General features: G+C 39.8%; 2 protein-coding genes across 9 annotated transcripts in view; one reads left to right on the top strand and one right to left on the bottom strand.

Moving 5' to 3' along the window:
* Positions 1-5,758, top strand: part of dlg3 (discs, large homolog 3 (Drosophila)) — a 155,767-nt gene extending 150,009 nt beyond the window's left edge. For 6 of the 8 annotated variants that reach the window (XM_038303988.1, XM_038303987.1, XM_038303992.1 and 3 more), the window contains 7 exons: positions 1,188-1,229; positions 2,002-2,052; positions 2,135-2,236; positions 2,319-2,491; positions 2,572-2,681; positions 2,762-2,853; positions 4,228-5,758. In XM_038303988.1, coding sequence (XP_038159916.1) covers positions 1,188-1,229; positions 2,002-2,052; positions 2,135-2,236; positions 2,319-2,491; positions 2,572-2,681; positions 2,762-2,853; positions 4,228-4,334 — 677 coding nt within the window. In that variant the 3' untranslated portion in view covers positions 4,335-5,758. Of the gene's footprint in view, positions 1-460; positions 507-1,187; positions 1,230-2,001; positions 2,053-2,134; positions 2,237-2,318; positions 2,492-2,571; positions 2,682-2,761; positions 2,854-4,227 lie in introns of all 8 variants that reach the window. The other 2 variants (XM_038303989.1, XM_038303990.1) reach the window with 1 other exon arrangement.
* A 1,587-nt stretch (positions 5,759-7,345) lies between these two features.
* On the bottom strand, positions 7,346-20,505 carry tex11 (testis expressed 11). Its single transcript, XM_038303958.1, has 28 exons — positions 20,439-20,505; positions 19,669-19,753; positions 19,442-19,521; positions 19,283-19,363; positions 19,047-19,166; positions 18,761-18,841; positions 18,540-18,625; positions 18,407-18,464; positions 18,230-18,325; positions 18,051-18,132; positions 15,837-15,915; positions 15,554-15,705; positions 15,388-15,473; positions 15,137-15,274; positions 14,927-15,029; positions 14,701-14,825; positions 13,480-13,565; positions 13,120-13,173; positions 12,997-13,037; positions 11,636-11,713; positions 11,485-11,555; positions 10,558-10,671; positions 10,271-10,343; positions 10,033-10,182; positions 9,835-9,943; positions 9,628-9,748; positions 8,927-9,094; positions 7,346-7,849 (listed from the first exon to the last, which is right to left on the bottom strand). Exons 1-28 carry the CDS (start codon positions 20,451-20,453, stop codon positions 7,781-7,783), a joined length of 2,601 nt encoding a protein of 866 aa, XP_038159886.1. The 5' UTR covers positions 20,454-20,505; the 3' UTR covers positions 7,346-7,780.
* Positions 20,506-21,252: the final 747 nt, after the last annotated feature.

Genomic DNA, 21,252 nt, shown 5'->3' with positions numbered 1-21,252 from the left:
CACCTCCAGGGACGGTCTGTGCCTCGGCAGCACTCTCCCCCCTGCCTCATAGTCCCAGAGAGATGCCCCACAGACAGTGGAGGTGTGGGTTCCCCCCCCCCTCCCTCGTCTGTGGGCTCCAGAGGAGTGTCTAGCTGCATGTGTGCTGCCAGCTGTTATTTATCTTTGGGCTGATCAATTCTCCAGTCAGGCAGTGACCTCACAACATGGAGAATCTCATTACTGGACCAAAGCTTTAACTCTTAGCAGGTCAAAATCCCATTTTAATGGGATTGGGTCTGTGTAATTGAATAGTAGTGGCTCGCTATGAACAAAGTGGAGCTCAGGCTTAATGAGTATGACAGCACAATGTGTCAGCGGGCGCACTCCTCTCCTCTTCCCCTCCGACTCTCACTAACCTCTTCTTCTTCCTCTCTGCTTTCTTCTCTTGGTTTCTGCTCTCACCTGTCGGGACATCTAGGACTTCCCGGGGTTAAGCGATGACTTTTATGGATCAAAGAGTTTGAGTAAGTGTGTGGTTGCACCGCGTCAAGCAGCTGTCCCCCAGAGAGAACGCTTTGTCACCGCAGACCCGGCTGGGAATGCGAGAAGCGCAGATTTAGACACACACACTCACTGATCTTCCACGGCACATATAAACGATGCATTCCTATGGGAGGGGGAGCCAGGGGTGACACTTGGTCTGAACGTCTCCGGGGGTCCCTCTGCCAACATGTTTCTCCTCATAAGGTCACACAGAGTTCCGATACTTGTGTTGTAACTCTGTGTCTGCTTGAAGAGCTCCCTTGAGTCAGCCGGCTCCTGCCTCCCTCATGTGAGCAACGTTTTCCTCCACTTTCCCTGATACCAGATCTGCTGCCACCAGCACAGATCCGCCGATAAGAAAACACTTGACCAGGAGAGTCTGGGTCAATTGGGACATCGTCACAGGAAACACTTAATTTCCTATTGCTTGCACCTAAAAACCACTTCCCTAGTTCTGCAAACGCTTGACTGTCGCTTATAGAGGAGCTTCTGCTTTCTTTATACCCCTTTTATTTATTTTTTTAAGGCCTATTAGGTCATAGAAATTATGGGCCTTTTTTTTTTTTTTTTTAAGACTATATAGACAGGTGGAAATACATTTAAACCTTACAACTGCTTAAAAAAACAACAGTTTGATGAAAAAGCTGTATTTTGCTTTTCAGAATGCCTGACATCCAACACAAGTGACAGTGAAAGTAGTTCAAGTAAGTCCATTTTACTTTAAATTCCTCATAAAAGTAGTCCTGCCTGTTTCCACGTACCACCCTGCTTCAGCCACTATCTTCAATGTATTTTATCAGAGTTTATGTGGTGGACCCGCATGGCTGCATAGTCATGAATGTATTGATATAAAATATGGAAGCTGTGGGTCTTTGCACACCTAAATACTAAAGATCTTTGGAGTCTTCTTTTGAAAGAAGCTTCAGCTCAATCTGATAAGACCACCATCATTTAAGGAGGAGAGGGTGTGTTTAAGATGATCTGCAAATGCATATCGGCCAGAAATTTAAAGGCTCATCTGAACGGATCTCAGAGCACCCCCCCCCCCCCACCACCTTTTTTTTCCTATATCATAGACTAATAGTTGTTTAGTTAACAGATTCTCCCACCTGAGCTGTAGATCTCTGCAGCTCCTCCAGAGCTTTTTATGTGGCTCATCTTCTCCTTGCCCAGTCAGTCTCTTGAGAGGCTTGTAGGTCTTCTCTGTTCTTTCTGTTACTAAATGATGAATGTTTTCTCACTGACTTATGGCTCTGAGAGCAGCTGGATTTAAAATGAGATTAGATTACTGACAGATTAGGAGTATTAAACAGGACTGAATGTGAATCCTGCTTTATATTTGACTGTATGCATTGCTTTGTTTGCCACAGAACATCCCGATAAATAAACTGAAGTATGCGGTGAAAAGGAAATGTTTGGTTCTTTTACATTTTCAATTCAGATGTGACCTCTGATTCTGCTTTGTGTTTCTTACAGAGGGTCAGGAGGACACAATCCTTTCCTATGAGCCAGTTATCCGGCAGGAAAGTGAGTGAGACCGCAGCTCTCCACAGGTTTGCTATCATTTATTGTCATGTAAACTTACATACCTCTCTTGTCTCCAATCCAGTCACCTACACAAGGCCTGTGATCATTTTGGGCCCAATGAAGGACCGAGTAAACGACGACCTCATCTCCGAGTTTCCCCATAAGTTTGGTTCATGCGTTCCCCGTGAGTTAGAACCCAGCCGCCCTGCCAGGCGCCAAACATATGAGCAGGGACAAAAATAAACCTGTTCCGTTTGCATCCGCAGATACGACCCGTCCAAGGCGAGAGAACGAGATCGACGGCCAGGACTACCACTTCGTGGGCTCCAGGGAGCAAATGGAGAAAGATATCCAGGATAATAAATTTATTGAGGCGGGTCAGTTTAATGAGAACCTCTACGGGACGAGCATCTTGTCAGTCAGAACCGTGGCAGAGCGGGTAGGCACCAGAAAATCAATACTTCATTAAAGTGACACTAACATGAATGCTGAGGTATTTACTGAGCTCTGTGCTTTTAGGGGAAACACTGCATTCTGGATGTGTCCGGGAACGCCATCAAACGACTCCAGCAAGCTCAACTTTATCCGATCGCCATCTTTATAAAACCAAAATCAATCGAAGCTCTAATGTGAGCCACACTCTTCCTTACTCACTGCAGTCTGAACAGCTTCTATGTGCTGAAATAACCCTCCATGTTTTTCAATCCAGGGAAATGAATAAGAGGCAGACGTATGAGCAGGCTAATAAAGTCTTCGACAAGGCAGTTAAGCTGGAGCAAGACTTTGGAGAGTATTTCACAGGTTGGTTGCTGCTTTTTCAATTATTTAATCACAACTCTTTTAATTTTTCCTTCCATTTTGTACCTTTTAAAGATGCCAAATGTTATGGAAACCGTGTGTGTGTGGAGTATAGGGCTGCAGCTAACGAATATTTTGCAGATCGATTAATCTGTTAATTATTTTTTCAATTAATCGATTAATAATCAGTTTACAAAAGGTTCCTTGATTAAGACTTTTCATGAAATGAAAAGGTATCACTAAAACATTTCCATTTGAGAATTTCGGATAGAGCATATCGACAGAAAAAAAATGTTATTGTTTTATTTCATCGTAAATGTAAAATGTGTTTTTTTTTCTCTCCACAATCTTGGTATAATTGCTGCTCTACATGGGTTGCTCTGACAGTTAAAGGCATGTTTTAGAGTCTCTATACTCCAGTTAACGATTATTCAATTACTAGTTTAGTTGACATTTATTTCAATAATCGTTTAATCACAATTCATCTGGTTAGTTGTTTCAGCCCTAGTGGAGAATAAAAGAAATTTTTTTTAGATTTAACACAAAGTTTGACCCTTTCAGCCTCCCTTTGGACCTTCATGAACTAACCTGCTACCCCAGATTAGCAGAAAACAAACAATGAAGCGCTGGTTGTAAATAATCACAGGATCTTTAAACTCTAAAACGTCCTTTAGAAGCTGAGAGGCAGCCAGAACTTTCTGATGGCGAGAATCACAACGTTATCACGTCTGCTGATGAGGAGACAAAAATAAAACCAGAGAGGAAAAAATATGACCTATAGAAGAATGAGATGCAAAAATTAAAATCTTATAAATAAACTGATCGTTTGATCTGTAATTCACGTATTCCCTTAATTTAAAAAAAGATCTACTTCTGATTTTATAAGTTTAAAGCAATAAATTGTGTTTTTCACTATTTCGCTCAAATATCATCACAGCTATGTTTGCTTTTCCATTTCACTGTGATCTCTGCTCTGCATGCAAACAGTGTATTTGTGCAGCAGGAAGGACGTATTCTGGCCTTGACTTCCACAGATGGAGATATCCTGAGTTTAACAAGAATAATGGACATTTATTCGTTTCTTTCTACTCAGGCACACACAGGACACCCTTTTCTCTTTGGGATCTATAGTCGTATAAAGATGAATAACTTCCACAAATCCAGACTATGTTCTATTAATTTGTTGATATGTGGTTTGTTTGCTGAGAAAGTACATTTCAGAAATGTATTTTATTTTATTCATATTTCAATTGGTAATTTCGTCAAAACATTTGAAAACCTCTGATCTAAATGATGATTGTGCCCAGAAGTTATCAGATTGTTTTTTCCTTCTGATCAGAGCGGCTAATAAATGCTGTTTCCTTTGTTTGCTCCTAGCTATTGTACAGGGTGACTCACTAGAGGAGATCTACAACAAAATCAAGCTCATCATCGAGGAGCAGTCTGGTCCCTACATCTGGATTCCCTCCCCAGAGAAGCTCTGAGCTCCCTGCCGTCCTCCCTGCTTCGGTGCAGAGCTCCCTCCCAGAGACCCCCCCCCCAAGCCCCTAACCCCACGTCCACATGCCAAACCCCCCCCCCCCCTCTCCTCACCTCCTTTTTGCAGATATGTTTCATATCCAGTTTTAGTGTCATCATTTTGTTACTCTCTAAATGAAAAAGAAGTCTTTATCACCATTACTGTGACTGTGCACACCCCTGCATGAGTTTCTCAACAAAAACCATTCAAGACTGGAATTGCCATTCCAAAGGAATTTTGTCAAACAGAAGGGAAAAGGAGCGAGTTCCTTTATGGGATCGGGACTGCCTGAAGATGGGCCTGTTGAGCAGAAATCAGGAAGGAGGAGTTAGTGATTCAAAAAGAAGAAATATAGACAAATCAAACCAAGTTGGAACACTTTGTAAATGTTCATCAGATCACATTAAAAAGACACGAGGAGAGGCGAAGAACAATTAGGGTTTTGTTTTTAGTTTTGGGGTTTTTTTATAAACAGACTGGATCCATTTGAGCCCTGCTGATGGTACTGTTGGAGGAGACGTATGTTTATACTGATGGAGGAAATTAGCAAAGAAGCCTATTAAAAAAAAACAACAGAAACTGGCAATCTGTTCATCACAAAGCAGCTCTCTGATTGGTTGTCAGCGCTGCGGCTGATGAAGGCAGATCAAGAGGAAGAAACATGTTGTGAATCTCTACATTTATATTATAAGATCACAAGATAAATCATAAGTCCTCAGATTTTACAGCATATGAAAATCTTCACATTTTACACTTCATTAGAAACTGTCGCTTGGAGGGCTGTTAGTTTTTTTTTTTTTGTGGGTTGTTTTTTTTTTTTTGCTCTTATTTTTTTGGCTTGTGGTTTTTAGCTGCTCTGTAAAGGAATGGGGGTAGAGAAGTGTAACCGGGCTCTCTGCAAAACACCAAACTGCCTTACATGGAATATACATTGTTTTGTGAGCACCTGTTGTGAGGGAGGCTGCAAGTAATCGATGAGGGCCAGATCTTTACTTCTGTGTCCTCCAAGCTTCAGGAGGTCAGACATTAAGTGCAATAGATTTAAAATCAAGTCTCACCTCCTCTGGCTCCTTTCACATCCTTGTTTTCAAACTTTTTTTTTCTGTATAATCTGACAATTTGGCTTTATTTAATCCGGACAGGTAGAGCCTCCCAGCTTCTGTTGAGCAGTAGACGACCCCATTACACTCTCTGCCTTCCTAGAGGATTCACTTCTGATTGGTCACATGGTACTGTCCTATCTGCCGCCGCTGTGGTGGCCTTAAAAACGGGTAGAACAAGACAATAATTGTATTGGATGTTCTAATAATTAAAGAGTCAGTATAATCTGTTCTGAATTGTCCCCCTCTACCAAAAAAACACTAAAGTTGGGTTTGAGTAAACCTTTTATGCTTTGAGTATCTATAAATGTGTTCATTCTTAACGACTCTGAACCCCTGAGGTGAGCACACAGAAAAGAGTGTTGGTTGGAAGGGGTTTAAACTGGACGGCCTTTTCTCCTGCAGGACTAAGCTTTTTTTTATTTCTTTTTGGCATCACAGAGATTTCATCGCTCAGTGCAGTTTGCACGTCTGCAGGAGCAGCCCCATCTCTGAACCCTCTTGGCCCTTTCAAGGGTTTTTTTTCGTGTGTTTTTAACTCAAATGGAACCCAGAGCCGGGTCCCCTGCTCTCTCCTGCTCACAGCACCTGTAAGCTGCAGGAATTGTTTTTATTTTTATTTTCCGATCAGCTGTGCCCACCTACCAGGCACCGCCGCTGAACCAGCTGTCATTACCTGTGTCAAAACCAGAGTTCAGGGAATAACCGAAGGGAACAGAGCCATTAACTGCTTGCAGACTGTTTCGAAAAATGGTGTGGTAGCTAAACAATGTAAATAAGCCCCCCCCCAACCCAGCAGATCATGCATGTGTGACTCAAACTTGGACAGACATGTTTTATAGACCATAGACATCAGGTAAGTAAAAGTGAGCTACTCTCCACATACAGGTTCCATCCAAATGTGCTGTAACGTCAGTATTTCTCTTCTAAAGGAACCGTTGCCTGGTGAGAAGGGTTCCGGTTCCTGGAGTAGGCTCCCGTCTACATGTGGTTTCTCGTGGAACGTGTGGGTGTATAGTTTTAAATAAAAAAAGACGTATAATGTAAAATAAAAGCAATTCAGACAGAAAGCTACAGAAACACAGAGCATCGATCAAACTTCAGAAGCGTAGAGTGGATCCAAACCCAGCTGACTGTTAACGATGTGTGAGCTTCTCATGCCTCGGTCAGCCATGTCCAAGCCCAAAGAACTCAATCTCATTCTCCTCTTTCCATTGAGGCTGTGCTAACCAGATGGTACCTGAATGCCTCTGTGTATAACTGACGAGGGTCGTTCTTATGAGAAACATATTGACATATATGCTTTTTATTTGGGGGGGGGGGGGGGGGGGGGGTCGGGGAGGGGGCTCAGGGTCTCTGTTTGTACTTTTGGGTGATGGTGTTTCTGTTCTAGCACATCTGTGCAGTAAGTGCTTGCAAACATGAACCCTTTGATTGTACAGTAGTTTCCTTCCTGTCACTGCAGGTGGTACAGCCTATCAGGACGCTCGGCCTCATGGTCTACCCTGTCCTAGTCATGAGGGAACGCAGTCCTGCAACTTTTGTTTGGGTTTTATTTTGGGACTTGACAAGAGTTTATTTGTTTGGAAATAAAATGTGACTCGGTTATAATCTTGACGTGCTTGTTATTCTGATTTAAGTGCTCCACCTGCTCCCTTAACATAGAAACATCAGTCTTCCTTAAACAAGATACATTTTCTAGAGTTTAAAGCCTTTCAATGTATGTTTTAGCCATAATAGTGTACTATCCAACCCTTGCAATGCTGGATTTTATCTACTCATTAGTATTTATGTTTATCCATCTGTATCCCTCAAGACACAAAGTACTTTGTAAATTGAAATCTTTAAAGTTATGTTTTTATCAACTTCAGTATATCAACATTTTTAAATTTCCAATCAATAGCATCAGAAACAGATTGTGAACAAACATTTAAACTCATAACTTGCTGCCTAACAGCACATCTAAATTTTACAGATTTGAACAGAAACGAATTACAAAAATGTAGAAATAAATATTAACTACAGTGCAGACTATTTAGCTAAGTCTTTATGTCGCTCTTCAAATAACCTGAGCAGTTTTAATGTCATTTTCTATTAATTTAGTCAGATTTTGGAAAAACAAAATGTAAGGGACCCAAGAGGGTTTGATACTTAACAGCTTATACTTAACTCACACGGTGAAGATGAAAGTCCACCACCTCTTTCTTTGGGGGGTGTTGTAGCAAAAAGAAGTAACAAAAACTGAACTGTAACAAACTACAATTGGTTCACCTTCAGAACGTGTAACATCTAGGAGACAGTAGCTGAATGTCTACTCTGTGTGGCGGTTTTTCTTTGCTTTGTCCAATCTGTCCAGGATTTCACTGTAAAGGCCAGACATCTGTGGATAAACAATCAGTGGATTATCATTTCCATGAGCGTGGAAAATTCATCAGAAAAAAGGCCCTAATATTATGTACCATATTATTTAGTTTGTTTTAGGATTCATCTTGCAGCTTATAAAAATCAAACATTAAACTCGCTCAGAATATGATTTTACTAAAACCCAAACACTTTAGGCTAGTGTGAAGGGTCTTTGCATTCATGTTGATTTCTTTGCATTAAATACTTGTTTTCAAGCCATTCGGCAGCATGGTTTAGTCTGAACAAAAATAACTGGATAAAATCCAAATAACTCACTGACTAGCTTATAGCAAAATTATTTTTTATTTTAGATAAAGAGAATGTATCCGTTCATGGCTATAAGATAAAATGTGTATTTAATAATTACTAATATGTATTTAATAACCAACTTAAATAAACCATTAAGAACTAACATGGTTTTATACATTTCAAGTTAAAATGATTTTTGTTTTTTTTCATCAACCAATAGAAATATTACTAGTTTTAAAGTATTGAATTTGCAGCATCTTTGGCCTTCCATACCTGCATACCTTTAATTGCTCCTATGTATTAGGATTCAGTAAATGGATTCAGGCTCCAGGTTTTCCTGTCTCTGTGCGCCGGCACCAAGCCTTATGTGGTTTTTAATGCAAACTGTTCTTGGGGAAAGCTATGATCGTCTTAAAGTCAGAAGAGGTGCATTAAAATATTTAATTAGGTTTAATGTAATATTCAGGTTTTCTGTATTTTTTTTTTCTTTATGATAAGCAGATTTTTAAAGTTCAAGGCCTGCTGACCACATCATGGCCACACATTGGCCTCATAACTTTTACTGAAGGTTCTAACGCCGTATTACCTAGCGCTAAACCCAAACACTACATATCCCATAATGCCCGGAGTTTTTAAATATTAGTGAATATGAGAATAACAATATGACAGACTTCAATTTTTTATTTATTTAAATGAACTATTTGATGATATTCTGATTCATTGAGACAGTTTTAGTATTTTTCTTTCAAAGAACAGATTCCAGTTTGTTCGCATCCTACATGAGAAGGCAACAGTGATGCTCTACCTGCATCTCGTAGCTCTGGCGTAGAGATCGCAGGTGGCGGATGAAGCCCATAGCGAGGCCGCACCACTTCTCTGCTTCGTGGTATTGGGTCAAGCTGTACAGCAGTATTCCTGTGTTCCAAGCCTGAGTCAGCAGCCACAGGGTCTCCATCTCTGGGAAGTCATCTGACTGTCGAGAAGAGCAGGAAGATGTTTAATAAAAAGCTTTTTACCAAGAACCACCTGGGTGACTCACTTGACAAAGTTCCTTTTAGTGTGCAGCAGCGAGGAATCCGAGTGAACTTCCATCAAATGCTGCGCCTTTGTGTGTTAACCTTTTCAAGACCATGAACGAACTCCTTGGAATCATTTCATTCATATTCTCTGACACTCTAATCTTGTCCCTTTGCTTTGATCCAAAGATTTTCCTCAGCTTTCAAGTATTAACTCAGTCTGAAAGGGGAAATACGCACCGCCTGAACAGCAGTGCGAGGCTTCCACAATCCCATGCCTTTCAGAGATGCTGCTCACCGGCAGTGTAATGATTTGAGCAGAACATTAACATTCAAATTGGCAGGAAGGGGCGCTGAATGGAAGCATCTGCTAATTGATGCGTGGCTGAAAGTCCATTGATTAAAAAAAGAAGAAACAGCAGGCAGAGGGGAGGAGAGGGGGTTAATTATGGAGCCCAGGGAAGTTGGCATGTGATTGGTGCTAACTCACTGTGATTGAGATGATGGACAGGGCCTCCTCGAAGTAGTCCCACACCTCCTGCAGCATGTGGGTCTCCACTTGTGACACACCACTTGGAAGGGACAGCTTGATCAGACTGTGAATGTATTTGCTAAGATGGAGACATGTAATTAGAAACAGTTTCCCTCCAATAAGAGCTTTAAAGGAGAAGAGTATTTTGATGCAGTGCGGTGATGCCTGCAGTGTGTGAGGTCAGCCTGTGGTTGTTTCCTGTGCAGCGAGAGAGCCACTCTCAGAGCCTTCTTACAGAGCAGAGGGAAGTAGGCAGGAGGCTCCATGGCTAAGGCTTCATTTAGAGAAAAACAATAAATATGAAGTAATGGAGCTAGTAATATTTGATCTGCTCAGTTTGTTATTTTTTTTAAGTTTAATTACCTGCAATGGATTCCAATACTTTGATTTCAACATTTTCAAGCTCCAACACTGACTGGAGTATGGTCTCCACCTTTGGATCATTCAGCTTTGCACGAACTTCGAATTCATAAAGCAGCAGCAGGGAGTCTGTGGGATCTGCTTGAATGCTGCCTTCAAATTCATTTAAGAGGAAAATCTATTCAGCTAAGGTCTTAAAAAAATGAATAGTCAGATTATATTGATATACTGCCTTCCGTACCTGATGCTTTCAGGGTTTTCCAGACCTCCCAACAGGCCTGAATATGCTCCAGAGCCACAGTGAGCTCTGCATCCTGTAAACCAAACACACTTCTCAAGGATTCTGGACTCACTGACGCCATCTAGTGTTTTTTTTTTCCCTCTTCCAATGTGGAGGGATTTAACTGAAAACACCTACGCCTTTGCCAGCAATGTTAGTCACCTCTCCTCTCCACTGGTCTTGGTAAATTTCCATCCTTTTTGAATGTGAGCTTGCTAAATGTAGAGGATGAGGAGGGGGTGGCACACCTGGTTGGAGAGAGGAGACTTCCTGCAGAGCTCCAAAGAGGCACCAGCTGCCATCAGCAGACATGTCTTCTGGCCCATTAGCAGTGTGCGGTCAGGAGGGCACAGAAGGGAGAGCTATAAGGTCAGGGAGGAAAATAAAAACGTTAATTCTGGCAGCTGAAGCAAAGTACAGATGCTCTGCTTTGTTGTCTGTGTGTTTAACCTACAGAAGAACTAAGCAGGGCAGGAATAACAGCCACGGTTATTATCTTAGCAACTGTACTAGAAGAAATATATTATGTTCATTATGACATGTTGAAAATATTTAGTAACTCAAAAATAATCAGATACTGTCTGATCTATCTACTATCCCATGTTTAAACTTTAATAGGTAGGTTTATAAAGGGCGAAATCTACACATTTATAAAAAAAAAAAAAAAAAGTACTCCTTGATTACTCTCACATTTCCAACAAACTTCATCTTTTGTGGGGCATTTTATGTGACAGACCAACAGTCCATAACTGGAAGGTGGAGGAAACATTTTTCTCTTTTTGACAAATAAAACCTCTGCAAAATGTCAAAAAACTTTAAGCTTTGAATTGCTGAGGTGGATTTATTTTCCCCTCGATATAAATGCTGTTTGTAGATGTTATTCGTAGGCGTGACTGAAGTAAAATAAGAGATTATATTTTTCTATTAAACTAAATCATTAATAGAAAAAAATGTCAGCATGTGCCTTGTACACTTTTTTATACTTAATTATGAAACTTATTAAACGTATTTATGCACTTTGTATTCTGATTGATATGTTTAGTTTTTTTGGAATATTTAATTAAAGAAACGCTTCAAAGGTTCAGATTACAGTAGTGATAAAGCTCTGTCAGAGCTACCTTTAATTACTCCTCAGCGTTTATTTGAGTCATGGCAAAGCAAAGCATCACGCTCACCTGATAGGAAAGGACAAAGAAATCCCTCATCATGTCAGGGCTGCTCTCACACTGCAGAGCTGAGTTCCAGGCTGCAACAGACCAAACGAAGCTGCTGTAAGGAGTCAGGTGATAGCACAGTGTGTGGTGTTAGAACGGAGAGAGTCGGTACCGATCTTTCTGAACCAGTTGGCATCCTCGGCGCGCTGCTCAGCAGTCATATGAGATTGGTGTGAAAGTGTCTGCAGAGCTGTGGGGATGACAAAACGTGCATCATCTGCATGGACTGCACAGTTGCTTGGAGGAAATATGCAGTTAAATCCAGCTGAAACCAGGCATTTACATCTGCTGCATAAAGACACCAACTCACCTTTTTTCACTGATATTTAATTAGACTAAACCTTTTCTGTTTAAAGTGTAAATACGACAGGATTAACTTACATTTAAACAATGTGATTAAACCCACAATGATGACAACAGGTCATCCACATCAGTTACATAGCCATGGATCTATTGTCAGGAAACTCCCTCAAATCATTGATCACTTGTGTGACATCACTGAAAAATCAAAGCTCACAAATAAAGCAGATTGGTGAAAAGAAGATAAAGTAAGCAACATGGGATGACTTCAGTTTAAACAGGATAGACGCTGTAGCACACAGGACTTAACTAATTAGAAAGGAAACCTTCAGCTGTACAGCTTTAAATACTCTGCAGACCAAAATGGTGGAGTATTGGGGAAGAGTCTGTCTCTTTGTTTAAGCTGCTTCCTACTACCTGCAGAGAAGCATGACAAAGACTATGACCACAGCAACAGGCCAAAGATAAAAGACATCTTTTTTTTTTTATGTCAAACTTTGCACAATAATCTGTACATTGGCAAAACTCCCAGCTAAAGAATGACGAATGAGCAGAGGGATCATTTACTGTCTGCACACTTTACAAGGACCAGACAAGAAACACAGGCCTGGTTTCCTTCTGTTCAGTTGTTCCCCTCCTCTGCCGGTTTATAAATGGGGATTCAAACTCTGCTCCTTGAGGGCAGATGTCCAGATTATTTCCTCATGCATTGCAGCTCTCCTGTTTATCACTTTACCAGCTGAGCTGGATAAAAAGCCGTGGAGTTTGACACCTCTTCCCTATCTGAAGCCATCGAACTGTAGCTCCTACCTCCTGATCCCCTTTTCTGGGGTCAACAGTAAGAACTGTAACCAGGGAAGGAAAGGATCTCTGGACTGCTGTGCTAAACCCCTTCCAGATGCCCCCTGAATACTGTAATAATACAGTTTATAAGAGACGCTACTGAATATCCACCAAATTTATGAAAAACTCCATCTGGTATAACAAAAGTTCAAAAAAGTCTCTATTACCTATTGTTTTAGCAAATAGGAAAATATAAAAATCCTAACTGACTTATAGCAGAAGAGGTTTAGTCTACTTTAACATCATAAAAAAAAAACTAAACCTAAGGATTTTTATAGCAAATGATCAAACATCTGGTTTCAGCTGCTTATTAGTCGTAAATCGTCTTACCCTTTTTAAGATACCGAAGGAAGGCGTCCAGATTTGCGTCGCTGCATGGATTTTATTCCTTTAGATGCAGAATATTTAACCATGAACACTACAGTGTATAACTCTTATTGCATTTAGTCTCACCTTAACCCATCAGCTGATTTTTCTGCTGTGCAGAACGTGAGTCGGACCAAACACCTGAGAGAATAAAAATGAGGGACGATGGATGATGACCTCTTTTCTGTCACCTACTGACATCGTTATACACAAACACACTTTCTGTGGGGAAGCTGAGGAGAAATCAGGTCAGTAGATCATTAGAGGTGACCTAGAGGAAGAATCACTACCATCTGTAAGGGAAGCAGATTATGTTACAGGCTGTCTTTTATAGAACTTGTCTTTCATAGAATTTGTTTTCAAAGTGCACCACAGATTGAACTAAATTAAACAAGTAAAAAAAACAACAACCAAACTTTAAAAAAAACAGTGGTTTCTTTCACAGACCTCAGAGCCATCAGAACATGAGCCTCATCGTCTGAGTTTTCACACAAAACCTCCAGAGCTTTCATTGCCGTTTCCTGTTTTTCCTTCTGCCACAAACAATTCAATGATAAATAAAAAAAGGTTAATATTCATTACAATTAAGCATCATGCAAAAGAACATCCTATACTGGCTCTGTCAAAAGTGTCTCACTGAAATATTCATCTTTTTTTTTTTCTTCCAGAATTTCTTTCCACAAAATGTATTGTATTTCACAAGAATGCCATGTGACAGCTAGCTATTAACTGTGTTGTCTTGTTTGTATTTAGCTTCCTTTATGCTTAAGCTACTGAATAAAACCTGTGCAGTCAACTGTTTTTAGAAAAGCTAAAGAGAAAACCAGCTCAGGTAGGAGAATCTGTACCATTGTTGGTAATCGTATGGGAGGCAACTATCAAGGTAGGGTACTGGAAGCATTATGCTGTGGGATGCTTTTCTTCAGCAAAGCAGAGACAATGGTCAGAACTGATGTGAAGATGAACAGAGTTAAATATAGGAAAACCTGTGATAAAAATGTTTACAGGACGCCTGAAACTTGGGCAGAAGCCATCAACAAACAGGTTCAATTGGTAAATTTCAATTTAAAATTTGCAAACTCTCTATTCGATCCGAAGTACAGCTTTTGACTCTAGATGTGCCAAAGCGGTAAAGACAACTCAAAAGATAAAAAAGTAAATGTAAACATTTTTATTAGACAAATAGCCTGTTTCCTTTTATTTCCCTTTTACAAACTTAGAATAAATCATGTTAGAGTAGATTTTGGCCAAGGTGGTGGCAGCATCATGCCGTGGGGAAATAAATGTTTTAAGCTTGGACATAGCTCTGAAATTTTATGTTTCTATCACCCAACCCTGCTTTAAAATTTTTCTGTTTAACTTAATTCCTGATCTGCCTGATGGAAGTGCTGCTCTGTATCGGTCTAATGCATTCAAATCCATAACGATACATAAAAATTATGGCGACTTGTGAAAAAGGAACATCAAATTTGTAAAAATGTTAAGGTGGAATAAGTTTGATACATGTTGTTCTTGATTCTAACTCCTGTTTAACAACAGATGATAAAAGTTACAGCATCAAGATCCCTCATTGCCTCCCAACACAGCAGAACACCACAGAACTGAAAAACGGGATTAAACCTAAACTCTAGAAATGATACAAGTGATCATTGGAGAGGTGAATTCTACCTCCAGAGCCATCTGAGCAGCCAGACTGAGGAGATAGGAGGCTGCGCTCTCAGATAGCAGCAGTCTGTCTTCACTGGATACAGGAGCCTTAGACAGGAGCCCCATTGCAGTCACTGCCTCTGCAGCTTGATCAAAACAGAGAAAAAGCTGAAAAACAAGCCTTCATCACAGGTATTGTTGCAGTCTTTGGCGTGCATTAATAACATAGCTAATGCCATGTAGATACCTTTCTCTACATCGTTCTCCTGAACAGCGATCTTGTAAACACTGAACTGGGTGAAGATACTTTCAGGGTCGCACCTTTCTGCTTCTTTAACTGCTTCTTTAGCCTGAAAAAAATGGCTCACATGCACAGACTTCCTGATGATATGACGAAATACACTACTGCAGCGGAATTATTTGAATTTCTGTATTTAATGAGTTAATTATAATTCACCTTTTGCAGTTGCTGAAGCTGCAGAAGGCAGGATGCTCTGTTCCTCTGCAGCTTGGCTAGGTTGGGCTCAATCTGACCTGCCTTGTAGAAACTCAGAGAGTAGTTGTACCACTGAAGAGCCTCAGAATAGTTACCATCCTGAATGGATATACATTAAAAGCAGAGATAAACCCATTAGATATGATTAAAAAAAAACAACCACACTTGGAGGAACGTTTCAGGAAAATGAAGTGGAGTTTAGCAATTCAAACCTCAAACTGTTCACGGGCCTGATCCCACAGAATGACTTGCAAATTGTTCAGCGCATCTGGACTAAGCTGTTTACCCGTGTAGTGGCCTGTGGGAGGTAAAACATTGTCAAATTAATGGTGGAACACATTAAAATTACTTGGAAATATGACTGGAATAGTGAAGGACCGCTGATGATATCTTCTATCTTCTGTTTGGCCAGCAGCTCTTTGCCTCTCTGCAGCAGCAGCTCAATGTGCAACACTAGAGCGGTTCCCAGGTCAGGGGAGGGCCCAAAGTGTTCACACACACGCTTCAGAAAGTCAAACGCCTGCATTTCTCTGCAGGAATCACAAAGAACTATCAGCTTAGACTGGACAGAGTGCAACTGTGGTTTCCCATACAATCCGGCTAAACTTACATATATTTGGTTGAATGTAAACAAAAGTCAAAAGGTATACATTTTTTTTACCTTTCTTCAGACATGAGGAGCTTCACAGTGCTCAGGCAGACCTCAATAGCAACCTGGGATCCCAGCATCTCATTAAGTCCTGGAAAAATACATATAAATATATAAATTTGTAACATTCAATCTCTAACCCTCGCTTTTCAAGTCACCAGCAGGTTTCAATTGTTCCCTAATTTCACCGTTTGCAAGAATCTGACTCTCAAAGAGGATATTTGATATTTCCTTGCTGAAACATTCATACCCCATCGTATTTTTATTTTTATTTTGATGTGATAGACCAGCATAAAGTAGTGTACGATTGTGATATAAACCGTACAGGGTTCTAAATAGGATTTTTCTTTTTTTAGAATCCTTAGCACACCTTTAACGTATTCTAGTTATGCAACTTTGCACATCTAAAGACAATGTTGAACATTATCCTTTACAAAATGGCTAATGCATGGTAACACTGAATGAACTGTGACTATCCATGTTCTGCTTTTTATTCAGATCTCCAAAGGATTTATCTGAGACATATGGCTTGTATGGCAACGCCAGCATGGCTAATGCTCTGTCATGAAGCCCATGCATCGTAGCTCTAGCTGTGTACGCTAGTACTGTCCTGTCCTGTTCCCCGTGTTTTGCTTCCAGGACTGAAACAATTAATCAGTTGTTGAAATCTTCAACTGATTTAGTGATTTCTAACAGGAGCATACAGATGTTAAAACACGCCATTTACAGAAAGAACAGCCCGCTCAGGGTTGCAAAGGAAGCAAAAACTGTTCCAAACTACACCTACTTTCCACTTAAGATTAAAAATGCTCGTTCTCAGAAAAATGTTTCATCCAGAACTCCTATTAAACACCTTTTTTTCTATCTAATAATTATTTTGCTAATGAAACATTTCCAGCAGACTGACCAGCACAGTAATTGTCGATTTCATTCATTTCCCTTCTCAACAGCTACCCTGTTCCTGCTGTGGAGAAGCATCCCCCCAGCATAATGCTTCCACCACCGTATTTCACAATGGTCTTAAAATTTTCAGAGAGATATGCATAGCTGGCTTTCCACAAGCAGAGTGCATGCAACTGCATGTTTCTAGAGGGCCCAACATGGCTGGTGTCAAACTGGACTTCATTTTAACAGTGTAGTGCTGAACTCTTTCAGTAATATAGAGTTTTACTGGACACATATTCTTACAGCCAACTTGCATATCTTTGCAGCTCTTTTAGTTCCTATCTCTTTTCCAAGCCTCTGAGGTCTTTGCAGCTCATTGTTAAATATTGTTATAATGGTTAATGCAAAAGTTCATAGGTTAAATAAATAGAATTGAATGAATTAGACAATCGAATAAATACATTACCATTACGTTTAAATGATTGTTTTAAACCCAAAGGGCATTTGTTTTATAGGTTAAATTAAGTCATTATACTAGTTTGACTGTACAAGAATCTGTCCACTAGAGGGCGAACAAACCATATGTCAGCAAGATTGTTGTTTTTTTTTCAACTAATGAACAGCGAAGAAGAAGAAAGCTCTAGATCAGTGTTTTTCAATCCTGGTGCTCAAGACACCCTGCTCTGCAAGTTTTGGATGTTTCTGAGGTTCCGCACACCTGATTCAGATGATTGCAGTTCAGCAAAGCCTGATAATCTGCTATCAATTGATAACAGGTGTGTGAAAGCTGGGAAACATCTAAAACATGCAGGGCAGGGTGCCTTGAGGACCAGGATTGAAAAACACTGCTCTAGATCATGTAGTTCTATGTTAATGTTATTGATGCTGCAGTTCGAAAGCAAAGCTATATAAAACTACATCGAATCTTCAATGGTCCTTTTCAGCAAGATGGGATGTTTTCAGCTAAATCCAGGAATAATAATCAAGATGAGATTATACATAATGACTTTATTAACTTCTGTAGGAAACCGGATGCACTGACTCAGCTTCAGCAGAACAAAAGTAAATTGTGGTTTAATAAAACTTCATGCTATCCTTTTGAGAATTATTCTCATTTGTAAAAAATAAAGGCAGATCCCTTTCCATCTATTTGATATATCACATAAAATCCCAACTGCTTTGACATTTATAGCTGTAACATAAAATTAAAGGGGTATGAGCTCTTTAGTATACTCTATACACCCTTAAAGTAAATGTCTGACGGGAATTAACATTAAGGATCGCTTTATATTCATTGAATGATATTCTGGATAAATAATTAATCGAGCTGTTATAACTAACCTGCTCTGATGTCATTGTCTGGGGCCCCGGATCTCAGGAGGATTCTGATCTTTAAATACAGCCCAGGTGAAGTGACACACTCCTGCCACAATGAAAGCAGCCAATCAGGCAAAAAGCATGATTATATTTCCTAAAGTATTGTTTGTGTAATACTCTCAAGATCATATTTCACATCGTACCTTGTTGGCTAAGTTGACGGCATTCAAAGCCTTATCCTGAAACCTCTGACAATCCCACTCTAGATAGACTGTGGCAAGAAGACGCAAGATTTTGGCCTGTGGTCAGAAAAGAGGAAAGTTTAAATCTACCTGTTTCCAGTGATTTTTGTGGCTTAACTCTGAACTACAGTGTCTTACCACGGCTTCTGGTCCAGGGCCTGACTTCACATTTGTTTTGCAAATGTCATAGCCTTGACTGAAAAAGAAGAGGTGCCAATTTCCCTTCAATGAAATGAACAGTTTTTCAAAAAACAAAAAAATTTGTATTTACCTCAACCATAAAGCACTGTCCTCAAACTTCCTCAGATTATAGGTTTCAACACCAAAGTTGTAGCACATGAGGGAGAGGTATGCCGTCTGTGTTCAGAGAGTGTGTTCACGGTTAGCGTCCCCCTCACTTTCAGCAACAATATGTGCTTTGAATGTGACAAATCAATACAAAGTGTTGTGCTGTACAAGTGCTAACTGAGGGATTTATTTATTTTTTTTTACATCTTTCGGTAGCAGCTGCAACATGTCTTTACAACGCTGCATGTAGACCATGGCTTCGTCATTTTTCCCTTGGGACATGGCCTGTAAAGGAGGTCAGATTTGAACAACATGAAATGCCTTATTAAATATTGAAGATTTCCCCCTCTCATTGTTTCTCAGTTCACATTTTAGCTGTCTCACACTTCACACCGCAAGTCAGTCAGAACAGCACTTCCTGAGCTGCCAAATATCACAAGAACAAATATTCACATTGAAGGTGTTGAACATCACATGCGCCACAGCTCACCGACTCTGCCTGGCAGGATAGGATTCGCAGTAGGTCCTTCTCCACATCCGCCTTGTATGAAGAAACCTCAGCTGCCGCGTTGCCTCTGGACATTAGCTGGCTGTAGAGGGTTTCCAGGCTCTAGTGATGTAGAATGTGGAATATTGTTTTATAACACCACATTTCAGCTTGAACTTAACTTGCATCGACTAAATCTCTCTCTCTCTTTCATACTGTGTGTTCATTTTTTTCTTTACCTTGACGGCAAGCCTCAAGAAATGATCTGCCATCTGGGGGTTTTTGCAGTCTAGCCAGGTTCTCCCCATTTTGCTGGCCATCTGTAAAGATCAGACACTGACAAATGGGCCTTCTCCTGATGAAATGCAGAGAGCAATGGTTGAGTAGTTATGGCTCACCAGGATCTGCTTGCGAACAGCGCCCTCTGTTGGATTCTCAGGTTCACAGCAGTAAAGCAGGCTGCATGCGACATGTCGGACTGTATAATGGAAATGTTTGGATGTGATGCAATATAACTGCGACCAGAAATGTGCACAGCTTTTCTTTTCAGCTTATGATCCAGATGCAATTGTTTGGTTTTCTGTTACAGTTTAGATTTAGATAGATTATGGGATTAGGAGGGTACCTTTGGCTTTTTGACTGATGCTGAGAGCAAAACCAGCATTCTTGCTAACTGACCAATTCCACAACTGGATGGCACAGTCCTCAAGCTTGGAAGAAAAAAAATATTGTTTGTGTGTTACATACATACAACTGAGGTAAATCTATAAAACAGAACAAAAAAAAAATAAAATCATAAAGGGCTATTAGCTCATTTTGAATGTTCAGATTCAAAAGTGTTTAATAAACTACAGAGCCTTTCTAAAGCATATTATGAAACATTACAACCATGAAATTTAATAATTTATTGCTTTTTATGTGAAAATAAAACATGGAACAGTGCTTGTAACAAACAGGTTTAAAAATGGGTTCTTTTTGTTTTTCTTTTTACATATAATCTGGAAAGTGTGACTTTAACATACAGTACAACCCTCCCTGATTTCAGTGGAACTACAGTTTCAAGTCTTGTGGGGAAATTTACTACCAGGTTTGTGAATCAAAACTACCAAAACAGCAGTCCTTCTTCAAAACAGCTGAAAATATAGGAATGTATCTTTCTGCATAAAAAAAAATCTTGGATAAGAGCAGGAAACACTCACTTCTGTTTATATTTTATCTACTCCAAATTTGAATCTATGACCCAAATAACCCTGACCATATTATGTGTCCCAGATTATACAATGTCAATACGTTTTCAAGAAACTGGAAAAATCCTGGTTTGTGTTTTTAAACCTGCCTGCTTGGAACATCCAAGAGTGAAATTGGCTTAAAATCCTGTCCCTCAATTTAATGTACCTGAGAATGCGGCATTTTAGGCAAAGCATCCGGCTGAGACACTTCAAGGAAGAGCTTCTCTATGGTCTCATCACAATCTGGCCACTGTTTCTGCAACAGGTTATCTGTGAGAGCTGTGAAAATAAAAGCAGATAGAGGACATCTAAGTAGAACATTAAGAGAATAGACTTGTTTAATTAACAGGGAAAGTGTACAAAACACATTCATCTTTAAAGAAGAGATGTCTTATACCAGAGTTAGCTATTGCTAGTTTCCACCCGCAATCCCTGGGCAGGTACAAACATTTTTCCACGCATCACACAGATACAACTAATTATTGGTCCAAGAAAGAGCAGAACCTTTAATAATTTCTATAACAGTGTTATATAGAATGATAGAGTATTATTACAGCTAAACTTGACTAACTCAGTTTGGGTAACACAACCTAAAGCAGGAGTCTGCATGCAGCCTGCAGCAGCAAGTGGTCCCTGCTTCCAAAATGACTATTTATGACTTGGGACAGATACAAGTCTTTAAATGTTACGCAGGTTTTAGCCGTTTTTCATCTTTTTGATGGAACGATTTAGATTACATTTCCTCAAAAAGAAGTACATTTTTTTTTTACATACGTTCCCTAAATATTAGTATCCCATAGAAAAAATAAACTCAACTTCTTTTTACAAAAAAGTGTTTACCTATTTATTAAGTTACCAGTGATCCAAAGTTTATATTATATTTAAATTATTACTCTAATAAATGCCATTTGCTGAAAGAACAGCTCATTCAGAGCATTGCCTAAACCAAAAAGTATAAAAAATATTTATATTTACAAAAA

The sequence above is a fragment of the Cyprinodon tularosa genome, unplaced genomic scaffold (assembly GCF_016077235.1).
Source record: "Cyprinodon tularosa strain WSP-4 unplaced genomic scaffold, ASM1607723v1 ctg522, whole genome shotgun sequence".
Classification (NCBI taxonomy): domain Eukaryota; kingdom Metazoa; phylum Chordata; class Actinopteri; order Cyprinodontiformes; family Cyprinodontidae; genus Cyprinodon; species Cyprinodon tularosa.
Note: the sequence above shows the minus strand (reverse complement) of the source record. Positions and strands in the feature narration are given on the sequence as shown.

Excerpts from the sequence above, each read along its gene's own strand:
- tex11 (XM_038303958.1), bottom strand. Across the intron at positions 15,474-15,553 it reads GATAGAAGATATCATCAGCG|GCCACTACACGGGTAAACAG; the intron begins GTCCTTCACTAT and ends TACCTCCCACAG. Across the intron at positions 9,095-9,627 it reads TGTCCATCATCTCAATCACA|TCAGATGACTTCCCAGAGAT; the intron begins GTGAGTTAGCAC and ends TCTTCTCGACAG.